Source organism: Symphalangus syndactylus, chromosome 6 (assembly GCF_028878055.3).
Source record: "Symphalangus syndactylus isolate Jambi chromosome 6, NHGRI_mSymSyn1-v2.1_pri, whole genome shotgun sequence".
Classification (NCBI taxonomy): domain Eukaryota; kingdom Metazoa; phylum Chordata; class Mammalia; order Primates; family Hylobatidae; genus Symphalangus; species Symphalangus syndactylus.
In genome coordinates, this window is record NC_072428.2 from 144,038,566 (window position 1) to 144,062,039 (window position 23,474).

A 23,474-nucleotide genomic window follows, 5' to 3' on the forward strand; every position below is an offset into this window, starting at 1 on the left:
TTATGTCTTTTACATTTCTCTTAATGGTAGAATGACTCCTCTTTTTTCTGTGATATATACTATTTCACAATACACCTGGATTAGGCCAGTTGTACTGTAGGCTATCCTGCATTCTGGACTTGACTGATTGCTTTCTTGTGAGGTGATTTCACATGTTTATCTATAATGTCCACTTGTCCCATGATTGGTGATTCGCAGGGGAGATTAATGGGCAAAAGAGGTGATCACCAAATTTCTCTCTTATAAACATGTTTTTCCCATTGAGAATGGCTTATTTTCTGTGGGATAGTATCCCATTAACTTTTCTCCAAATGAGGTTAGCATCCATCGATGATCCTTACCTGCACCAAGTTTTCCAACAGGGGCTACAAAGTGGAGATCTTCTAAATTAATCACTCCTTCTACACTTATGAGTTGACAGTCTTCTGAAAGGTGGAACTCTCCTTTGTAAACAGGCTATTTGGTGTACCTAAAATACCAACAAAGCAGGCAGCTGAATCCTTAATTGTTTGTTTTTAATTATTAGTTTTCAGATTAAGAAGCTGGTATCATGGTTATGTTCAGCTATGGAAAATAAATAATTTTGTTTTCTTTAATGTTTTGTGAGTATCACTATGGACTCATGCTTTTTAAAATATATTCACTGTGTCTTCATCATTGATAGCATTATTCTTTTGGTGTTCAGATTGTCCTAACTTTGACCACAGAGAGCCCCTCCAGCAGGTTCTTCCGTCCTTTTATCAGCTATCTAATGCCACAGAGTGCTGTGTAATAAACAACAAACAACCTTCCAGAACACATAGAATAAGTCATTTTTCACAAACCTGGCTGTTGGCAGGTGGTGGTTAGGGAACTCCGCGTATCTCATGGTTGATGTGCTCACATGGCCAGACACCCAGCCGGATGTTGGCTGATCTGGAGTGGCCTCTTCTTGGATGATGGGAGCAACTCAGTTCGTTCTTCATGCCTTTGATCCTTCTCCTGGGCCAGGACACTAGGCCAGGCATGTTTGTCTCATGGCAATAGCAGAACCCAAGAGACAGCAAATCCACTGTGCATGAGCTTTTTAAGCGCCAGCCTGCTTCTATTTACTGATATTCCATTGCCCAATTCCAGTCCTGTGTCTGAGCCTAGAGTCATGAGAAAAGGCCCTGAAAAATTAGATGGAAAAGGGTGGGGTGAAGAACTGGAGCCATTTACAATCTACCATGGTCTTATTGACATGTCCTTATCAGTCACTTGTCTCCCGCACTGGTCTTTGCTTTCTGGTCAGTAAGATATTTTAGATTTATAATATACTTTGTGTGCCTCAGACCTGGAAACATCCATTTTTTCAAGGATCCCTGACTCATTTTAGGGAGAATGGTACTTAGAGACAAAAATCTGGGTGTCTAGGATAATCATGCTTCTAGCCCATTTTCATGGACAAAACTAGCAAGTATGTAGTTTTGAACAATAAAGAAACATTGGTTCCTATTGATATTTCTGATGCAAATTCAACATCACAGAGTTTTAAATTTTAACTGAATTTCCTTTTGTTTTTTAAAGACAGGGTCTCACTCTGTTACCCAGGCTGGAGTGCAGTGGCACAATCGTAGCTCATTGCAGCCTCAAACTCCTGAGCTCAAGAAATCCTTCCACTTCAGCCTCTTGAGTATCTGGGACTACAGGCAAATACCACCATGCCCAGCTAACTTTTAAATTATTTTTTTTTGAAGAGACAGAGTCTGGCTACGTTGCCCATCTAATTTTTCAGGCTCTCAAATTCTTGGGCTCAAGCTATTCTCCTACCTTGGCCTCCCAAAGTGCTGGGATGACAGGCATGAACCACTGCACCTGGTCTGAATGTCCATGATTAAAAATCATGGATCTCTTTTCTCTTGTACAGAAAATCTTAGTTCCTAATAACATTAACAGAATTATTTATTTACTGGGAATTATGTCTGAGAGTACAATGCTGTGATTAACACAGAATGTTACTACAGCTAGTATGCAGTAACTGTCATCTGATTATAAGTTTCATTAAAGTCAGAGAATGTGGCTAACACATGATGCATACCAAATACCTAGCAGAGTATCCCATACATTGTAAATATTTTTTAACGAATAAAATTGCTATTGGTTTTGTTGTTTTGTTGTTGTTGTTTTTTTTTTTTTGAGTTTTGCTTCTGTACCCATCATTTCTCTTTTTGGAAACACCTACCTTTTCTAAGCATATTCTCATGCGAATGAGTTACTGATCTACTTTAAGCAGAATGCTCATAATTTCTTTTACATTTCCTCACCATCTCTATGTGTAGTATTTCCTTGATATGCTAAAGGGCTGTGTGCAGTTTTCATAATCCCAAAGAAAAGGACATGGTTATCATGTTGGGTACTTTTTTTAAATATCATGAGTTTTAACAAAACCTAAAAACCAGAAGTGCCTTTGGCATTTCCATGGCATTCAAACTCCTACTTTTTAATCCGTTGATTCTGATGACGATTATTGAGGCTCCTGCTACAATATAAGCCTGCATTCTTTTTTAAGGTCTTGTGACATTTGGGTTATTCTGGAATTTGTTTTTAACTATTTAAAGATTTCCTATTTTGTCCCACAACAGTTGTCTTCATTATCTTTAAGATAATATCTTTAACAGTGAAGACATTATTGGCAAGAGGAAGGTCTGGAGGTCTGCTCACCACCTTTGGTGTTCTTTTCCATAACCATGGCCTGAGAAGGGTAATTTTTCCAGGGGAAAGATAGGCTGTGATGTAAACTAAGACATTCCAAATGAAACATACTCACTTAATATAACCTCATAGATAGTGCTGTCCAAAAGAACTTTCTGCAGTATTGGAAATATTCTATATCCACAGCAGCCAACACAGTCCCCACCAGCTATATGTGGTTACTGAGACCTTGAAATGTGTCTAGTATAAATGAGGAGCTAAATTTTTAATGTTATTTAATTTTAATTAATTTTAATATTAATGGAAACATATGGCTAGAGGCTACATATTAGCAGTACACTTCTAGATTATAAATATGGTCCAACTAAAATATTTGCATTTGACTCATGTTGCCTGAAAGAAACTGGCAGTAGGAATTAATGTCAGCTTTCTAATCATTTTTGATTCTTCTTATAACTTGCCATACACGCCTTATTGTTCAAGAGCCAAAGGAAAAATCAGTCTTCATGAGAGGCAGTGTATCTACATTTGGACTGAAGACCTTCATTTGGCTGCTGTGAGTTCATAGGCTCCCAGCTCCTGACTTTGCAGTGAAAAATTTCAGAATTGGAGCTTGTAGCCCAGTGATTATTGGAGAAACATGGTGAAAACACAATAACTAATAGCCTGCAACCAAAATATCAGATTAATTCTATAAACACAAATTACTGCAGAAGCCCAAAAGGGATGAAATGAAAGACAGGTGCAACAGACCTTTATTTACGTTATAGCTGCATGATGTTTTTTAAAACTTCTTGAACTGTAAATGTTAATACAAAATGTTAACCAAAAGTAGAAAGAATAGTAAATAAACCTCCAAATCTGTTTGTTTTTTAGGTATCATTTTAAGTTCAAGAACTTAGGCATAGTTGATAAGCTTCAATCTTTTGCGGTTATTAGTTTTATCAATGCTCCAATTGTTCTATTCTTGGCCAGCGGGAGCCTCTCCAAGATGGCTTCTGAGTCATTTTGACATGGTCCTAATAAACTGACTTTTGGGCTCAGATATTGCCTATCACAGTCCTGGAATTAGCCATTTACAGAGAGAATCTGGATTTCATTTGATGGGAAATGGTATTTCTAGACTGCAATGTGGGTACTAGAGATTACAGATTAATATTTTATGACCATAATATTGATGTTGACTGTCTTAAGATATGTGTATATTGCATGCTATTTGTTATCAGAACATACATAAATACAAGTAAATTATAGATAGAAATAAAATAAGCAACAGAACACTGTTTCTATTGCTAGTTATTTAAAATTAAAAGAAGATGATAGGAGAAAAATTAAATTTACTACATTCATTGCATATACTCTTTGCTCCAGAAATTAAAATCTATTACTATGTAAGGATTCTTTGTGATATTTATACAATCAGGGATTAATGTACTCTTTAAAACCAGACAACGTATATAAATTATACTTAGTAATGAGATCTGTTAGCTCAATTGTTAATGAATCTACAGTACCAGGTGATGCCATAACATTATTTAAATTTTTAACATATGCATGGCCTTCGAAAGCCTTTTTAAAAATGCATTATTGTCAAGCAAAAGTAAACAACATATCAAATCAGCTGATCTATGATACTATGAGTAAATAACTGGAATTTTATCTTATTGTTGAGAGAGTTAGAAAAAATAATTTGTTATTCTTATATCAGTTTGAAAAAAAAAAAAACAAAAAAGGAATCATCTTCCTAGTCCTAGCTACCAATGCAATTTTTTTACATTTCTGTAATATTTTCGGCTTGAAGAATTGCATAAGTACACAGGAAAATGAGATTAGTGGTATATTTTAAATGCAAAGCACTAGATATATTGCACATGAAAAGTAACTAGCAATTGGTGGTGCTATAAGCTTTCCTTTTGGAAATTTTCTTCTAGGAATCTGACATTGTATGTTTCTTAGAACTCCCATTGAGCATGGCTTTTCAACTTTATCTCCCTATCCATATAGCATTAAAATGCACTCTACACTCCCCTATTTAACATCTTATTACTTTGCAATTATAAGGATAAAATAACGATAATTGAATCTCATAAAGAGGCACAAAAGGTACAATTTGACAAAAAAGAAACACCATGCCTATGCCTCCATCCTTACTCCACCTCTGTCATGGCCTCCTCATTCTAGAGCAGTTACTCTTACACTAGTGGTTCTGGTCATTGTTTTGTACGTAAGGTGGATATTTGGTGAATCAGACTTATGATAGTATTAATTGGCTGAAGTCATCATACATATATTTAGCATCTAACTTTGTACCAGTCATTATGCTAGGTATTAGAGACAGAAAATCAGGAAGGTGTGGTCTCTTCTCTGGCGAATCATGTACTCTAGTGCAGAAGACAGAGAGTTATAACAGACAAATAACTCTATCATGCTGTGATGAGTATAAAATAGGATGAATGAAGTGTGGACTGAAAGCACAGAGAGATTAATTCTGCCTGGAAAAGGCATGAAAACTGTACAAGGGAGTTGGCCTTTATGTAGATCCCAGGAAGATCTTACCTGGCCATAGTGGGAGAAGGACATTACAGGTGCAGGGAGCAGTGTGAGAGAGTGCAGAGGACTGGAGACAGGTGGTGCTCAGGATGCTTTGCTGGGGTGATAGGCATTCAAATGGGAAGAGGGGCCAAGGCCAGAATCGGAAGGACCTTAAATGTCAGGCTAGGAAACTTGACTAAAATAGTGTCTGCCAAAGGGATAAAAAGGAGTTTTAAAAGAGAGATATGGCTTTGTCTGCATAGAGAATGGAAATAAGGACAGAGACCCATTAGGAGGCTGCTGGAGTAGTCTATGGCGAAGGTGATGACAATCAGAACCAAGGCGGAAACGTTGGAAATGAAGAAGACGGGTGATTTGAGAAGCCTTCAAGAGGAAGAATGGGCAAGTTAGGAAATAATCCAAAGAGGGGATCCTCAGTCACTGCCTTCCCACATTGCTGAATGACCTGTGAATCGTATCTGTGGAAGGGAAGCAAGGCAGGTCAGCTAAAGAGGTTAAACATCTTCACTAACAACAAAGCTGCTACCCAAGAAATAAAGTTGGCTGTGTAAGCCTAGCAAAGAAAATTGCCTGTTAGAACAAAGGAAATAACATTTTTTGGGAAATAATTATGTCCAGAAATTAATATCCATAATGCCTAGGATATAATCCAAAATTACTTAAGATACGAATAACCAAGAAAGTGGAACACATGCTCAACATAAAAGAAAGTTAATCGTTTGACCTGGAAATGGAACAGATTTCTGGAACTGACAAAGATTTTTTGAAAGCTATTACAACTATCCTCAACGAATTAACATAAGCCTGTTTTGCAATGAATGAAAATCTCAGCAGAGCAATGGAAAATCTCAGCAGAAAACATAAAGGAACCAAATGGGGACTTATAAAAAGAAGAATAAAAATTCTGAAATTAAAAAATTCACTGGATGGACTTGGTAATTTAATTACCATGACTTAGGAAAGATTAAATGATGGATCAATATCTAAGGTGAGGCCAGGAGTGGTGGTTCATGCCTATAATCCCAGCACCTTGGGAGGCCAAGGCAGGTGGATCACTTGAGATCAGGAGTTTGAGACCAGCCTGGCCAACATAGTGAAACCCTGTCTCTACTACAAATACAAAAATTAGCTGGGCATGGTGGCACATATCTGTGGTCCCAGCTACACGGGAGGCTAAGGCAGGAGAATTGCTTGGACCTGGGAGGCAGAGGCTGCAGTGAGCAGAAATCACACCACTGCACTCAGCCAGGGTGTCAGAGTGAGACTCTGTCTCAAAAGAAAAAAAAAAAAAGAAAAAGAAAAAAAAAAGAATTAAAAAAAGAAGGAAATTATTCAAAATGAACAGGGAGAAAATTTGTTTTTAATGAACAGAGCATCAGAGACCTGTGAAGTGATATCCATCTGCCCAATTTATGTGTAATTAAAATACTAGGAGAGAAAATGGATAAAGAAGTAGAAATCTATTTGTCAAATTAACAGCTAAAAATGTGATGAAAGACATACCTTGGCAAATATAAGATGCTCAGTGAACATCAAACAAAATAAACACAAAACAGCTCAATCTAAAGCACATCACATCATTAGAGAAATGCAAATCAAAACCAAAATGAGATACCATCTCATGCCAGTTATCCCAGAACTTGAAAAAACAAAAGTCAAGAAACAACAGATGTTGGCAAGGTTGCACAGAAAATGTAGCACTTTTACACCTTGGTGGGAATGTAAATTAGTTCAACCATTGTGGAAGAAAGTGTGGTGATTCCTCAAGATCTAGAAGCAGAAATACCATTTAACTTTGCAGTCCTATTACTGGGTATACACACGAAGGAATATAAATACTTCTAGTATAAAGATATGTACACACATATGTTCATTGCAGCACTGTTCACAATAGCAAAGACATGGAATCAACCCTAATGTCCATCAGTGATAGACTGGATCAAGAAAATATGGTACATATACACTATGGAATAGTATACTATGCAGCCACAAAAAGGAACAAGGTCATGTTTTCTTCAGGGACATGGATGGAGCTGAAAGCCATTATCCTCAGCAAACTAACACAGGAACAGAAAACCAAACACTGCATGTTCTCACTTATAAGTAGGAAGTGAACAATGAGAACATATGGACACATTGCAGGGAACAACACACACTGGGGCCTATTGAGGGGAGGGGTTTGGGGAGGGAGAACATCAGCAAGAATAGCTAATGGATGCTGGGCTTTATACCTAGGTGATGGGTCGATCTGTGTGGCAAACCACCTTTATACCTAGGTGATGGGTTGATCTGTGCAGCAAACCAGATTTACCTATGTAACAAACCTGCACATCCTGCACATGTACCCCAGAATTTAAAATAAAAGTTGAACGGAAAAAAAAGAGACCAAAAGAATAAAAGTACATAACAGTCAACTTCAAAAGCCAAAGGCAGCACGTAAATCTTAAAGGCACCAAAAGAAAAATAATACATTCTGGGAAATAATTCAATTAATGATTGACTTCTCATTAAAAGCCTTGGTGACCAGAAGAGAGTGGAACAGAGTTTCAAAATGCTGAAAGGCAAAAAACCCTATAAACCGGAAATCTATATTCACAGAAAATATTCTTCAAGAATAAAGGTTAAATGACATTTTCAGATAAAACAAATATAAAATAATGTGTTTTGCCAGCAGACCCATACAAAAAGAAATCCTAAGTGAATTTCATCACGGACGAAAATGATATACAATGGAAACTCAAATCTTGATAAAGAATAAAAAACACCAGAAAGGGCCAATTGTGGATAAATGCAAAAGACATTTTTTTTCTTTTTGACTTTTTAACTTCTTTATAAACCATGTTGTGTCATAAACTAAAACTATAACATTGTCTTCTGTAATATGTAAAGTATGTTGATGTATTCTGTAATATGTAAAGTATGTTGATGTAATACATGTAACAAGTATAATTGCATGGGAGTGGACACGGACCTGAAAGCTTAACTGGTTTCTATAGTTAATAAGAAGTGGTACATTATTAACTGCTTCTGGACTTTGAAAATTTAATGGTGTATATTATAACTTCTAAGACAACCGCAAAAAAAGCTAATGCAAAGAAATGCAACTAAAATAGGAAAATTAAAATTCTAAAGATATTTAAACAATAAAATGAAAGCCAGATAATGAGAGAGAAACAAGACAGAGGAGACACTTAGAAAACAAACAAATGATAAACCCAAACCCAGCCATATAAATGGTTTTCTTACATGTGCATATGGTATATTTAAAGGTTAGACTATATTAGTATCCATAAAAACGATGTAATAGGTTTCAAAAGACTGAAATATGTATAGAGTATTCTTTGATCCAGTGGATTTAAATTTTAAAAATCTATAACAATAAGATGGTCAGATAAACTTTAAATATTTGGAAATTAACAGATTTCAAAATACCTACTGGGTGTATGAGACATTGGAGGGAAAATTAGAAATAATTTGAACTGAATAATAATGTAATTCAGCATATCAAAATTTGTGAGATGTCACTAATGCTATACATACAGGAAAAATTTTAGCTTTAATAGTTTAACTAGAAAGGAAAAAAAATATCAAACCAAAGACCTAGGCTTTCATCCTAACAAGCTAGAAGAAAAGAAGTAAATTAAAAGTGAAGCAAGAAGAAGGAAGGAATAACAAAGAAAATAAAATAACTTTCTGAAGTAGAATACAGAAATAATACACATGATAATGCCAAGAGCTTGTTCTTTGAAAGGTCAATAAAATTGATAAATATCCAGTTTGGTCAAGAAAAAAAGAAGATACAAATGACCAATTCAGGAAATAAAGTAGGGAGATAAATGCAGATACTGCTATCCTACTAAAGCATAACCTGTCATCTTACTAAAAAGATAATACACTATTAATAGAAAATGCATGCATATTTTTTAAATTAATAAATATTTTTAAATAAATAATTTATTTTTAAAATAAAACAAAATTTATACTGATGGGGTTCAGGATATACTACCAAAAAATATGGCACCTTGGCAGTGGAGGAAATAGCAGAAACAAAGGTCTCTCTGCCCTTCCTCCACACTTCTCCCCTAAAGCAGGCCATGCAAGAATTCTCTGACTTTCTTCTGAAGAAAGTTACAAGACTTTCATTCTAGAAGTGTCCTTCTTGTACTCAGAAGAAAGGAATTTCCTTATTTCACAAGACATGGGGACACAAAGAAGAATGTCAACCAACAGGCCTTGCTAAGTTCCCCATTTATTACCATTATATCACATCACCTTTCTTCAATTGTACTTCTCCATAACTGTCCACCATTCATCAAACTGAAGCATAAAAATACACAGGTTTCCCTGTTTCTTTGAGTGTTCCTGTCTGAAGTTTCCCATATCACATAAAACTTATGTTACATAAATGTGTATGCTTTTCTCGTGGTGATATGTCTTTTGTTGTAGCTGCCTCAGCCATGACCCTGACAGTGGATGAGAAAAGATCTTTTCTCTCCTACAATACCAATACATTTTACAAGCTAGAAGACATGGACAAATCATCAAATGACTCCTATTTTCAACACCAACCTAAGAAGAAATAGGAAACTGAAGCAGCTCTATTTCAGTTAAAGAACTTGCATCTGTAATTTAAAGCCTTCTCACAAAGAGAACTTCATGCCCAGTTGGCTTCATTAATTAATTCTATCAAATATTTAAGGCAAAAATAATAAAAATCCAACATAAAGTTTTTCAGAAAATAGAATAAAATTAAACACTTCCCAACTTATTTTATGAAACAGAAATACTCTCACTCTAAAACCAGATAAAGAAATCACAAGAAAAAAAAGAATTAAGACCAATGTCCTTCATGTTCATAAGGCAAAAATGCCTGGCAAAATATTAACACATAAAAATCAACAATAGGCCTGGCATGGTGCCTCACACCTATAATTCCAGCGCTTTGAGAGGCTGAGGCAGAAGAATTGCTTGAGCCCAGGGGTTTGAAACCAGCCTGAATAACAAACTGAGACTCAATCTCTACGAAAATTTAAAAAATTAGCCAGGCATGGTGGCATGCGCCTGTGGTCCCAGCTACTTGGGAGGCTGAGTTGGGAGGATTTCTTGGGCCCAGGAGTTCATGGATGCAGTAAGCCATGATCATGCCACTGCACTTCAGCCTAGGTAACAGAGCAAGACCCTGTCTCAAAAAAAAAAAAAAAATCAATACTATATAAAACATGGTAATATATCATGACCAATGGGTTTATCTTAGGAATGCAAAGTTGGTTTAACATCTGAAAATCAATGAACATAGCTCACTGTATTAATGACAATAAATGAGAAACCTCATAAGATAATTGCAATAGCTGCACAAAAAGCATTTTATAATAATCAACGTTTTATGATAAAATTTTTCAACATCCTAAGAATAGAAGGGAACTTCCTCAGACTTATTAAGGTCATTATGAAAAAAAATTACACCTAAGTTATATTCAATGATGAAAAGTTCAATGCTTTCTGCCTAACATTGGGAACAATGAAAAGATGTGTTCTAATGCTGATTTTATTTAGCATTGTAATAAAGGTCCTGGTTAGTGCAGTAAAGCCAAAAAATAAATAAAAGGTACACAGATTTGAAAGGAAGGAGTAGACCTGTCCTTATTTGCATAACATGATTGTGTATGTTAAAACCCTAAGAAGTGTATTTTTTAAGTGAACTAGAACAAAAAAGTGCATTGAGTAAAGTTGCAGGACACAAAATCAATAGACAAAATTAACTTTATTTTTATAATTACAAACAAATAATGAAATTAAACAGTAATACCACTTACAATGAAAAAATATTGGGAAATTTTAGGATTAAATTATTAAAAAGAAATTCAAAATCTGTACATGAAAACTAAAATTCCAAAATGAAGCTAAGAAAGATCTAAACAATTAGAGATATATACTATATTCATGGATTGGAATAAGCAGTATTTTTAAGATGACTGTTCTCCTCAGATTGAACTATAGATTCAATGTAATACCAATCCTAATCCCAAATGCTTGTTTGATGAAATCAACAAGATAATTTAAAAATGTATATTGAAATACAAAGGACCTAAACTATCCAACACAATTTTGAAAAAGTAAAACAAAGTTTGAGGTCTTATACTACTTGATTTCAAGACTTACTCTAAAGTTACAGTAATCAACACAGTGTGGCATTGGCATAAGAATAGACATAGATAAATGGAATGGGATAGAAAGTCCAGAAAAAGAAATCTACACATACACTTTCAATTAATTTTTGACAAAAAAAAAATTGCCAAAGTAATTCAGTGGGAAAAAGACAAACTTTTCAACAACGTACTGGAATAACAAATGAGTTACGTATTTGAAAAGAAAGGGACATTGCTGCTTGTCACATATACTGTCTAAAAGATAACTAAAATTTGATCGTAGACCCTAAATGAAACAGCTAAAATTATTAGAGTTCTAAAAGAAAACATGAGATAAAATCTTTGTGACATTGAGGTAGGCAAAAATTTCTCAGGACACTAAAAACATGAATCATAAAAGAAAAATAAAAAAACATTTCATTCACTTTAGAAATGGTTTTTTTTATTATCATACTTTAAGTTCTAGGGTACATGTGCAGAATATGCTGTTTCGTTACATAGGTATACACATGCCATGGTGGTTTGCTGCACCCATCAACCCGTCACCTACATTAGGTATGTTTCCTAATGCTATCCCTACCCTAGCCCCCCACCCCCCAACAGGCCCCAGTGTTTAAAAAATTAATTGGGAAAAGAATAAGGAAAGCCATACCCTGGTAAAGAATTTTTAAAAATACATCTCAGACAAAGACTCATATCCAGAATGTTTAAAGGATTCAGTAATAAATTGTAAAAAAAAAAAAATTAAAAGTGGACAAAATTTTTCAAGATATTTTGCAAAAAACCTGCAAATGACCCATAATCACATGAAAAGATGTTCATTATTACTATTTATCATCAAAATGCAAATTAAAACCTCAGTGAGATACCACTACACACCTGCTAGAGTGGCTAATGTTTAATAGACTGATTTTGCCAACTGATAGTGAAGAAATGTTGTGCATGTGACTCTTATACAATTGATGGTGGAAATACAAAATGGTATAGCTACTTTGGAAAATAGTTTGGCAGTTTCCCATAAAGTTAAGTGCAAACATACCATATGACCCAACAATATAATAGCTACAACCTGGCAGCAATCTAAATTGTCACCAATTCATGAATTTGAATGCATAAAAATTGAGGTCTGTCAGTCCTATAGACTACTTTGCAGTATAAGGGAATGAAACATTAATACATGGAATAACATGGATAAATCTCAAAATCATTATGGTAAGTGAAAGGAGAGAAACACAAAAGACTATGTAATGTGTGATTCTATTTGTAAGAAATTCTAGGAGAGGCAAAACTATATAAAACAGATCACTTGTTGCCTGGGGCTATTGATGGAATAGATGATCCACAGTAAAGGAGCATAGAGGTCTTTCACATCCCTTGTTAGATTCATTTCTAGATAGGTTATGTTTTGTGTTATTTTTGTCAATGGAAAAATATAAAAACTCATGGAAAGATGCTAAAAAAAAATACCTAAATAAATGGAAAGACAGACCAAGTACACAGAAGGAAGACTCAGGGTTGTAAAGGTGTCCAGTTTCCTCCAAATGGAACTTTCAGTTGAATGAAATCTCAATCAGTTTCCCAGGAGAATTCTTTACTAATTTAACAGGCTAAATGTAATGCATATAAGGCTGAATCTAACACATATAATAAACAGCAAAATCCTAAGGAACACCAAACCCTTCGTGAAGGAAACTCATAAGGGAAAACTTCCAGATAGCAAGATGTACTACAAAGGTACATAATTTCACAGTGTAGTATCAATGCAGGAATTAGTCAACTTATCAGTGGACACATAAAAAAGTCCCATATGACCCAATGACTGCAGATATTCTTGCTGAAATATTATTGATCACATCACATCTTACAGAGCGAATAATGACCTTCTCAAATTGTACTGGAGCAAATAGTTACAGATGTAAACATACAAAATTAGATTCCTACCTCACACCATACATTCATGTCATTTCCCAGTGAATTAAGGCTTTATTTTTTAAAGGAAAAGTCAAAAGTGTTTCAGAAAATATATAGGAGAATATTACTATGACCATGTAATTGGAAAATATTTATTATATATGTCATATCAAACACAAAGGGTAAACATTTTTCACTATATTAATAATTTCTGTTTATCAAAATATTTTATATATGAAATGAAAACCATAGCTAAGAAAATGCACTTTCAACACATAAAACTAATGAATATTTCATATGGGATGTATAAAAAATCTCTTACAAATCAATTAAATGAAAACATTCCAACAGAAAAAAGTAGGCAAAATAAATAAACCAATGAATTTTATAAAATAAGACAAGAATAGTAAATCAGCACATGAAGAGACTTTTAAAGTGATTAACACTCTGATGATGCAAAATAAAATCAGAGATACCATTTTTACACCCACTGTATTGGAAGATAGTAAGAAGTTTGAAAATAGCAAGTTTTAGAGAGGATATGAGTTATGAGGACTCATTCACTATTGGTGCCTGTTAAAGTGTCATAACCAGTTTTGAAAATAACTTGTAAGGTTAAGATTCCCATAACCCAGGCAAAACCCCGTCTCTACTAAAAATACAAAAATTAGATCAGCGTGGTGGTGCAAGCCTGTAATCCCAGCTACTGGGAAGGCTGAGGCAAGAGAATCACTTGAACCCAGGAGGCAGAGGTTGCAGTGAGCTGAGATCATGCCATTGCACTCCAGCCTGGGCAACAAGAGTGAAACTCTGTCAAAAAAAAAAAGAAAGAAGAAAAGAAAAGGAAAGGAGGGAGGAGGGGAGAGGAGAGGAGAGGGAAGAGGAGAGGAAGCAAAAGTCTTGTACATTTTTACCAAAAGGTATAAAGAATATTCATGGTAGAATGGTTTGTAATAACAATAAAACTAGGAATGACTGGTATCCATTGTAATATACACTAGAATCGTGTACATCGGTGAGAACTAAGAGCCAAGACAGCATGGACTATTATATTCACCTTAGAAATATGATATAATATAAATTACTGAGGAACACAGTAAATATCACCTTATTAAGCTCAAATGCAAAGAAAATTAAACAACATAGTATTTAAAGATACATAAATATGTGATAAAACTGTTAAAAGTACTGGAATGATAAAATTCAGGAGGAAAAAAAAAGCAATCATATGTTCTAATTCTGAAATGCTCTCATTGGTTTCCGTAGAAACAAGCAGGTTTTATGTACCTCAAATGTAGTACGGCATAATCTTTTTTATGTATTTATTTATTTTATTTTAAGTTCCGGGATACATGTGCAGGATGTGCAGTTTTGTAACACAGGTAAATGTGTGCCATGGTGGTTTGCTGCACCTATCAACCCATCACCTAGGTATTAAGCCCTGCATGCATTAGCTGTTTATCCTGATGCTCTCCCTCCTCCTGCCCCCCTGCAACAGGCCCCAGTGTATGTTGTTCCCCTCTCTGTGTTCTCATTGTTCAGCTCCCTACTGCATACTCTTAAACAATCATTATGTTTCACGGTGATCAGTAATGTGGGGGTGGGGTAAAAGCAGAGAACTTGGAACTCCTGAGAGGGGGGTCAAAGGCAGTAAATCTTCATCCACTGAAGGCAAACTTGATATTTAGAAATTCATTCAAAGTAGAAGCTAGTGAACAAAGGGATATAAGGTGACAATCAAATTAAGTAGTAACCTTTTTTGCAACTTATATAACTAACAAACTTAAGTGCTTCCTAAAAAAAAAATTCTAAAATTTGCTATATAAAGGCAAGTTCACTGAAATGACTGCAGTCTTCCATGTGAGTGCTTTCAATGGGAGATAGCCCATTCAATAGATGCACTGTGGTGTGTTTGCTTAAGAAACAGAAAAATATGACTCATTTGATTTGTTCATGAAAGTATTACCAGGAAAATAAATGAAAACAATTTCACCTAAACATCTGTTAACTTTAGCACTGAACCTTTGGATGTAATTTACATAATGCATAAAATAGATTGATCTAGGACCATGTTGATGATGAAATTTTCATTATATTGATAGACTTTCATTTTCCTCATAAAATCTACACATACTTAAATTATAACAACTCTGCTTTTGAATTAATCCAGTCTGCATAATGTTTTTCAGTCATCAACTATTACAGTGTGAAATGCCTTCACCATCAAACAGGCTCAAGGTTACGCCTTCACTCAGAAAGATGGTGTTTTCCTTCTCCCCACTGTGGGCCCTGCCTCTCAACCTACAACCCTACATTTCAGAAAGCAGTTTGCCCATATGAAATTTTCTTACTGTCTTCTAAGGTAGTGGCTGCAAAATGGTACCTATCTCTGATTTTATTTTGCATCATCAGAGTGTTAATGACTTTAAGAGCCTATTCATGTGCTTACTTACTATTTTTGTTTTATAAAACTTCTTGGTGTATTTATTTTGCCTATTTTTTTCTGTTGGAGTGTTTTTATCTCATTGATTTTGGGGAGTTTTTTTTTTATACAACCCTACCTTTCAGAAATATACCCTTTCATTCATAGGAGATATATATGTACATGTCCATATGCATACTATTTTGAGTAAGCGTTTTTACTAATTTTCTAAGGGGATACTTGAAATCTTGGTTGTTCATCTACAAGAGGCCAGACTCAGCATCTATGAGATATATAGATTCAAAGGTATTCATGGCAGCGAAGCAGCTAATTCCTTCAAGCAAGAGCACCTAGGGGAGCTCGTGAAGCAGATGAAAGCATGTTTTGCAGGATGTGGCTATGGGCCACAAGCATTCTGCATACAGATTTACTCCAAAGTTGGATATAGGAAATTAGTCCCTTTACTAGCAGTTGTCTTTGGCTCCTTGGAGTAGCTGCTTTCTTAATCTGCTCTTTGTGTTCTGCCCAAGAACATTCTAGCTGCTCCAAAGGTTTTCGGTGTGTGTGCCTGTGCTTTCTATGTCAGTGTGTAAAGTAGGAGAGAAGCATCATGTGAGGCCAGATTAAGAAGAACTGGGCATATTGCACCATATTGAACGGGCCCTTTGATGAGTGGGAGCCTATATTTTTTTCAAAACTAGTTATTTTACTTTACATAAGCATTCATCAAAAGTTGAGGTGAGTTCCTCGATGTTTCATGTGGTTTTTTTCTACTTCCTCTCTTACAGATACAGAATTCATCTACAGAGAACAGAAAGGAACAGTGAGACTGTGGAATGTTGAAACAAATACTTCTACTGTCTTAATAGAAGGCAAAAAAATTGTAAGTACTCTCTTTAATGACTGGGATAATTTCAGTTTTTCTTCCTGCAAGTCAATAAAGCAGAAAATGACTTTTGGTTTCAACTTTGAGCATAGCCAAGGAGAAGCAATAAACTTGTAATACTACAGGCTGAGGCACCAAAGATAATGTGAAATGGAAACCACACTAATTTAATAAGATGAAAGCACTGTTTCTTTCATCGTCCAGGAAATTTCTCTGCAGGTGTTGGGAACAAGTGTTGCATATCATATATAATTAAAAGATAAAGTCCTAAGGCTTTTACACATTTACAGAACAATTGCAATAATGCATGTAGAATACTTCAGGAGAATTTGCTCAGTCCCATTTAAAAAAAGCTCATCTCCACATGCATAGGAAGTATTAACTTAGGCACTGTGACTGTACTTACCCTAATTATATTAAGTGATTCTTATGCCTTAAAGTAAATACTGAGTCAAATATGAATGCCACTGCTTTATAATTTGGGAAAACTTGTTTTCCCAAATATATGTATATTTTTTGAGACAGGATCTCACTCTGTTGCCCAGGCTGGAGTGAAGTGGTGCAATCATGGCTCATTTGCAGCCTTGACCTCCCAAGCTCAGGCAATCCTCCCACCTCAGCCTCCTGAGTAGCTGGGACTACAGGCGTGTGCCACCATGCCCAGCTAATTGTTTTTGTTTTTGTTTGTAGAGGTAGGGTCTCACTATGTTGCCCAGGCTGGTCTTGAACTCCTATACTCAAGCAATCCTCCTGCCTTGGCCTCCCAAAGTGCCGGGATTACAGGCCTGAGCCACTGTACTCGACCCCAGAGATTTAAATGGCATTAAGATTTGATGTTCATGTATGGTTAAAGATATGTATTAGAAACATTGACTGGAGTTATATACCAAAATCAATTTAAAGAGAATTAACATTTTGTTTGTTTACAAAATGTTCAGACTCTTATTAGAATAAACAAATCTCCAACTCTAAGCAGTTGATTCTTTTCTTGTTTGACACACTGGGGAAATCAAAGGACAGAACTGAGGTTAAATCTATGTTAAAAAGCAAGAATTGAAACAGGCTGTGAGTCCCGAGTTAGAACGGTCATAACAGGGCTCTAGTATGAATGAAAAACACAGAAATCCTGGAATCCTATAATCTGGGATTAGAGGAGGTTGTAAAAAAAATTAACTGGTTCCCTGGCTTTACGGATAAGGATCCTAAGCCCAGACTTAGAGCATGAGCTTTTGAGTCTCACAGCTCACTGATGGCTGAGGGAGCATTCGGGTGGGGTCCCAGAAGCCTGCGTCCCAGGGAGAAGGAAGGATGGCTTCATCTTTACCCTACCCCACCCCCAGATCCACAGAAATGCTGTGCTGCCTTCTTTTCCCTCCTAAAGAACATGTAACTTGCTATTTAAATACTTTCATTTCTTTTCTTTTGCATAAAGATACCTTTTTATTAAAAGGTTTCCTGAGATTTAGTATGAAGTGCATGCTGCCCTTAACATAGACTGCAGGTGTAAGGGAGGCCTCACGATGTTGGATGATGGCATAGTTCCCAAAACGATCACTTTATTGAATTAAATAGTATTCTGCAAAGTAGGACCTAGGACAAATGAATGTGCCTGCATTTTTGCATTAAAATATCATCTTTGGTGGAATTACTCCCCTAAGAGAATCTGACTCAACTCACTTAGAAATACTAACATTGCAGAAATGGCTTTCTAATGTTAATAGAGAGGATAAAATGATCAGACTGTTGCTGAGTGTGAGTGCATTTTAATGTCGGAATGTTATCATTATTTCCTGGGAGGATGTCAGTTTAGTAAAGGCAGGGTGTTGTACATAACAGCAGCACTTAGCAATGAAATACAGGAATGTGAACCGCCTTCTCTTTCTAAAATCAATAGCTTGTGACAGATCATATATTTTAACTGAAGTTATTTTAGCCAAGTCACCTTTAATAAGGTGACTTCAGGAACCACCATGGGTAAAGAAAAGTCCTCATCTCACAAATTCGCTGGCTTATTCTATATAATGCAATCTTTTTTTTTCCTTAAAATGTCATTTTCCATTCATTTTATAAACATTTATTAAGCACCAAATGTGTACAGCCTAATGGGTTCATTATTCCTTTCTCAAAGCTGCATTTAAATGCTCCTGTCAACAGACTCAAAATAAAGAAAACAAAAAATGTCATTTAGAGGTCTGCATCCGAATTTAATTTAATCTGGATTTAATTTCCGCAGAGCCACTTAGTCATTCAAAATTATCATGCCTCAATTGCTCTATCTCCAAATTAAAGCTGATTTCTTCTGCCAGCCCAGAACGTGGGTACTCCGTGAGATCCAGCAGTGGAATATGTGTATGCTCTGTGTGTTTTCATGAGCAAGTATTGAGAAGGTGAAGCCTGGTGTTCCACAGGGGCCAGAGCTTGAAGGATCATCCACAGCCCGGAGGAACTGGGAATGGGGAGCAGTAGCTCTTCCATATTGTGTTCCGTTGCCTTCCTGGTGCCTGATCAGGTGTTCTCTTCTCATTTGAATTCCAGAAGCTGTGAGCTTGTATAAATGATAAAAAGCAATCTGAGGCCAACTGTAATTTTTAAGTTGGGCTGTAAAACAGCCTTAAACAAGTTGAGAAATGGAAAGGAATTGGTAAATTCTGTGGTCAGCAGAATTTTAAAATATTCCCTACAACCTTGACCTCTAATAACCTCATTCTCTTTCCCCAGCCAATAAAAACAGACCCTCCTCATAGCTGGTCACTGCAAGGTACCAAAGCCTGTTTGCCTCCAGCTTCTTCTTTGCTCCTGCGCTTACTGTGATTGGCTCTTACATGGGACAGGTGGATGGAAGGGCCTGCAAATCGCTGCAAACATTATGTCAATCCAGCAGGAAAGCTTTTAAGATAGCTGGTGATTAAGCAAATTCAGAGCTTGTGCTAAGTTCTGTATTTACATGGATGTATTTCACCTTGCCTTCCCCCGAACAATTTCTTTTGACTAAATGTACTAATTCAGTCATCCTTTATTGTGCTTTTAAATGGTAGAAATCATGAAATATTTCACAATACCACAAACACTTTAGATTGTTGAGTTCAGGCCAGGTGCGGTGGTTCATGCCTGTAATTCCAGCACTTTGGGAGGCCAAGGCAGGTGGATCACTTGAAGTCAGGAGTTCGAGACCAGCGTGGCCAATGTGGTGAAACCCCATCTCTACTAAAAATTAAAAAGTTAGCTGAGCATGGTGGAGCATGCCTGTAATCCCACCTACTGGAGAAGCTGAGGCAAGAGAATCGCTTGAACCCGAGAGTTGGAGGTTGCAGTGAGTTGAGATTATTACACTACACTCCAGCCTGGGCAACAGAGTGAGACTCCATCTCAAAAAAAAAAAAAGTTTCTGTATGTGTATACATTTAAAATTCTATGATGATTATGTCATGGTTCACAATTTCGGGGACATTCTTTTATATATATGTATATATATATATATATATATATATATATATAGTGGGCTATTTCATAATCCTTATTATTTGATAGCGTATCATATTTGATGGTAGCTAAGAATTGATTTTTAGAAAACATTTATCAAAATATCTTGATCCATTTCCTCTTTTGAGAATTTTTGAAGTGTTTGTCTACATTGCTACAGAAAATGAATCAAATAAAAGTACAATTGTCCCCAAAGCAGAAGCACATCATCTCTGAAGCAGCTCTCCTCAGCTGTAAAGGCTGCTGCCCAGTTCTAAGCTCACTGGAGCAGGTTCTGTTTGGGATTTAATTTTGTCTCCCACATAGTGCTCAGCACCATGACCTGCACGTAGTAGATGCTCCATTGCTATGTGTTTTATGAATGACTGCTCTAGAATAACAAAACAATAGAGTTGAGCAGTTTTCCAGAAACATCCATGTGAGTGAGAGGTGTGGAGGGGCATTCAGCACTAGGGTCGTGACTTTGAGCTTCAGATCTACCTCCCAGCATTGGCATTGTGCTCTGCTAGGGTCAGGATTTTGAGCTTCAGATCTACCTCCCGGCACTGGCATTGTGCTCTGCCTAGGAACAACAAGACCCCAGCCAGCTGTATGAATTCTGAATGTCCAGTCTTATCCCTCAGGAGTGTCGTAGGACTGAATTACAGATGTAACAGCTGGAACATGGGTATATGCCACATGTGGATTCCAGAGCGTTAGGCTAGACCAGAGAGCCTGGGCTGGGCTCAAGGCTCAGGCAGGAGGAGTGGGGTGATTCTATGAAGGAAGAGACAGAAGATGACCAAGTCCAAAGGAGCGTGACAAGGACACTGCCGCATGTGGGCGGCTGCATGGGTCCAGGCAGCAGTAGCAGACAGTGGAATCCACGCCACTTTAGTTTTGAGGTCCATCCCTCATGAAGCTGGGTGTAGCCTGCATCCCAGAGTGAGGCAGAGGCATCCAGAGCTGGTAATTACAGCAAGAGGCACTCTGAGAACTCTAAACATCAATAAAAAATCAAACCTAAGCTCACTTTTATTTGAATTACATGTTTGATGTCACAGAAATTCTGGGACCTTACACTTTACTCTTTTAAACACAATTTTAAATGTCAATGTTATTTTATGTTTTATGCTCCTTATAAGACTCTTGTCAACAAGATAGCACATCTTATAAAATGGCCTTTGTTCTATTATGTATCTTGTTTTTTTTTTTTCCTAAAAAATGAACCACCACAAATATATCTCATGGTCGAAAATTGGATCTTTGGACATTTGGCCAATGGTTGCCTGGTTCCTAAAGTTCTCACGAATTTTTCTCTTCTGAGTAGAACACTGACTTCTTTTTTCTTTCCCTCCCTCCCTTCTTTTCTTCATCCTTCACGCCTGCCTGCCCGCCCGCCTTCCTTCCTTCCTTCCTTCCTTCCTTCCTTCCTTCCTTCCTTCCTTCCTTCCTTCCTTCTTTCCTTCCTTCCTTCCTAGTAGAAATACACTTAAAATAGCCTTAATACATTTTGCTGAATTTGATTAAATAGATTTCTTGGGGACTTAATTCTTAACGAAAATTTAACACCATCTCTCCAATTCTTTTAAAACATAATAGAGCAAAAATTATCAGAAGGATGAAGTGTTTCACCAGTGCTTAAGATTTAGATATTTAAAGCTGAAATAGTATTTAGAGATTGTGTCTTTCAAACTCTTCTTTTATGAGGTGAGGAAACTAAGAATTTCTAAGAACGGTTCTCTGGCTTAACCTCCACTGATAGTGCTGTGGATCTAAAGCACCAGTTCAGAATGAGTCACTGTATTGACCTGTGTCACTCATACTGTATAGGCCCTTTTTATCGACAATGCTAGCAGTGACAAGAAGCATTAAGATTTATATAGTCATTCATTGTATCACTTAAATTCTGCCAGGTGTTTGGAAAGCAACTTAGCGATACATTTCAGGAGCAGTAACAATATTGATGCATTTTTTATTGCTCTGGGGAATGCTCCATAAGTAAATAATCTAAAATGTACAAAGTTGCAGCATTATTTATTAATACAATAGTGAAAATACTTGAAACTAGGAAAATGAGATAACTTTTAAAAAAAAAAAGATAAAATATGATGTATTCATTAAAATAATAGCTATGAAGGGTATGTAGTGATACAAAAAATATTTATGATATATTTTAAAAAGAATACAATATACTAATCTAACAACTATATATATTGAAAGGCTAGAAAGTGAACACTGAACTATGAAAATACTTAATCTTGTTGGGTGGTGAGGTTTTGTGTATTATCTTCTAGTGTGGTGATTTCCATATCTGCCATTTCAATGCCATTTATTCATTAATTTTAATCAGGATTTAAAAATTTTGGCTTCATCTTTCAAAAAACAGCAGACTGCCTTCTCACAATGAGTGTGTAAGTGCTGTAGACAGTTCCCAGAAATTCTTGAAAGAGAAAATAAGTCAATTATTTAAAAAAAAAAATATTCTGTTGTTAGGCTTATGTCAGGCTTTCTCCATTTTTATGTCTTATTTTAATTACTAATTTATTTGTTTTAATTGCTTATTTTAATGACTAAATTAACATCTAAATGAATGTATTTTCTCTAAGTTGTATCCCTCTTGGTTTTATATAATCATAGATGTAGAATTTGAATTTTTATCTCTGTCTCTAAAAATTAATTAATTCTGACTCCTCACAGAAAGAAACATAAATAGGCAGGTATTATTAGACCCATTCCAAAATAAGAACAAATAATAGGCCTGTGTGTGCTACCAGAGGAACTCCAGAATGTGGCTGAGATTAGAACTCGAGACTACTTTCTTTTTACTTCTTCAAATAAACTCCACTGGATACTTGACCCTTGCATCAATAATTCTCACTTTATTCTATGTCACTTAATTTCTGTCAAGTGCTTTATGCGCTAGTCCTCTCAGCCCTGAAACGGTAAATTTGGAAGGAAAAAGAAGCCCACTTTCTTGCCTCTTTCTCTTTTTGTTCTGCACAGAGCCCAGTGCACTGTTGAACAGGAAGCACAGGATGCTCTGACAGGTGTCATCTCAGCCAGGAACAGGCTGGCCCCTAGGAAGTGGGCTCAGCCTCGGTTTCAGCTCCTGTTGTCCTGAGTTCACTGACCACTGATAACCAGGATGGTGGCTGCAACTTCAGTGGGCCAGCAATGGCCCATGGGCCATCTCTAATCTGAGGCTGGATTTCACTTAGTATGTCAGTGAAAACCATGAGGGGAAACAGCCGTGTTTTTGTGTACAGTTGAGAGGGCATAAACTGGCAGCCCGTGATGCCCACTGAAATGTTTTGTTTGGCCCACAGAGTGGTTTTTACAAACTAACCCAGATTTCTGGCATCTCTTGAAAAATACAAAGATCTGGCAGCAGCAAGATCCTCATTTGCTGACAGAGAGCAAA

The 23,474-nt window shown here is 36.2% G+C and overlaps 1 protein-coding gene across 6 annotated transcripts in view; it reads left to right on the forward strand.

Annotated features, from left to right (window-relative positions):
• Window positions 1–23,474, forward strand: part of DPP6 (dipeptidyl peptidase like 6) — a 1,185,884-nt gene that overhangs the window by 810,607 nt on the left and 351,803 nt on the right. For all 6 annotated transcript variants that reach the window (XM_063641745.1, XM_055269771.2, XM_055269769.2 and 3 more), the window contains one exon: window positions 16,494–16,588. In XM_063641745.1, coding sequence (XP_063497815.1) covers window positions 16,494–16,588 — 95 coding nt within the window. The remainder of the gene's footprint in view (window positions 1–16,493; window positions 16,589–23,474) is intronic.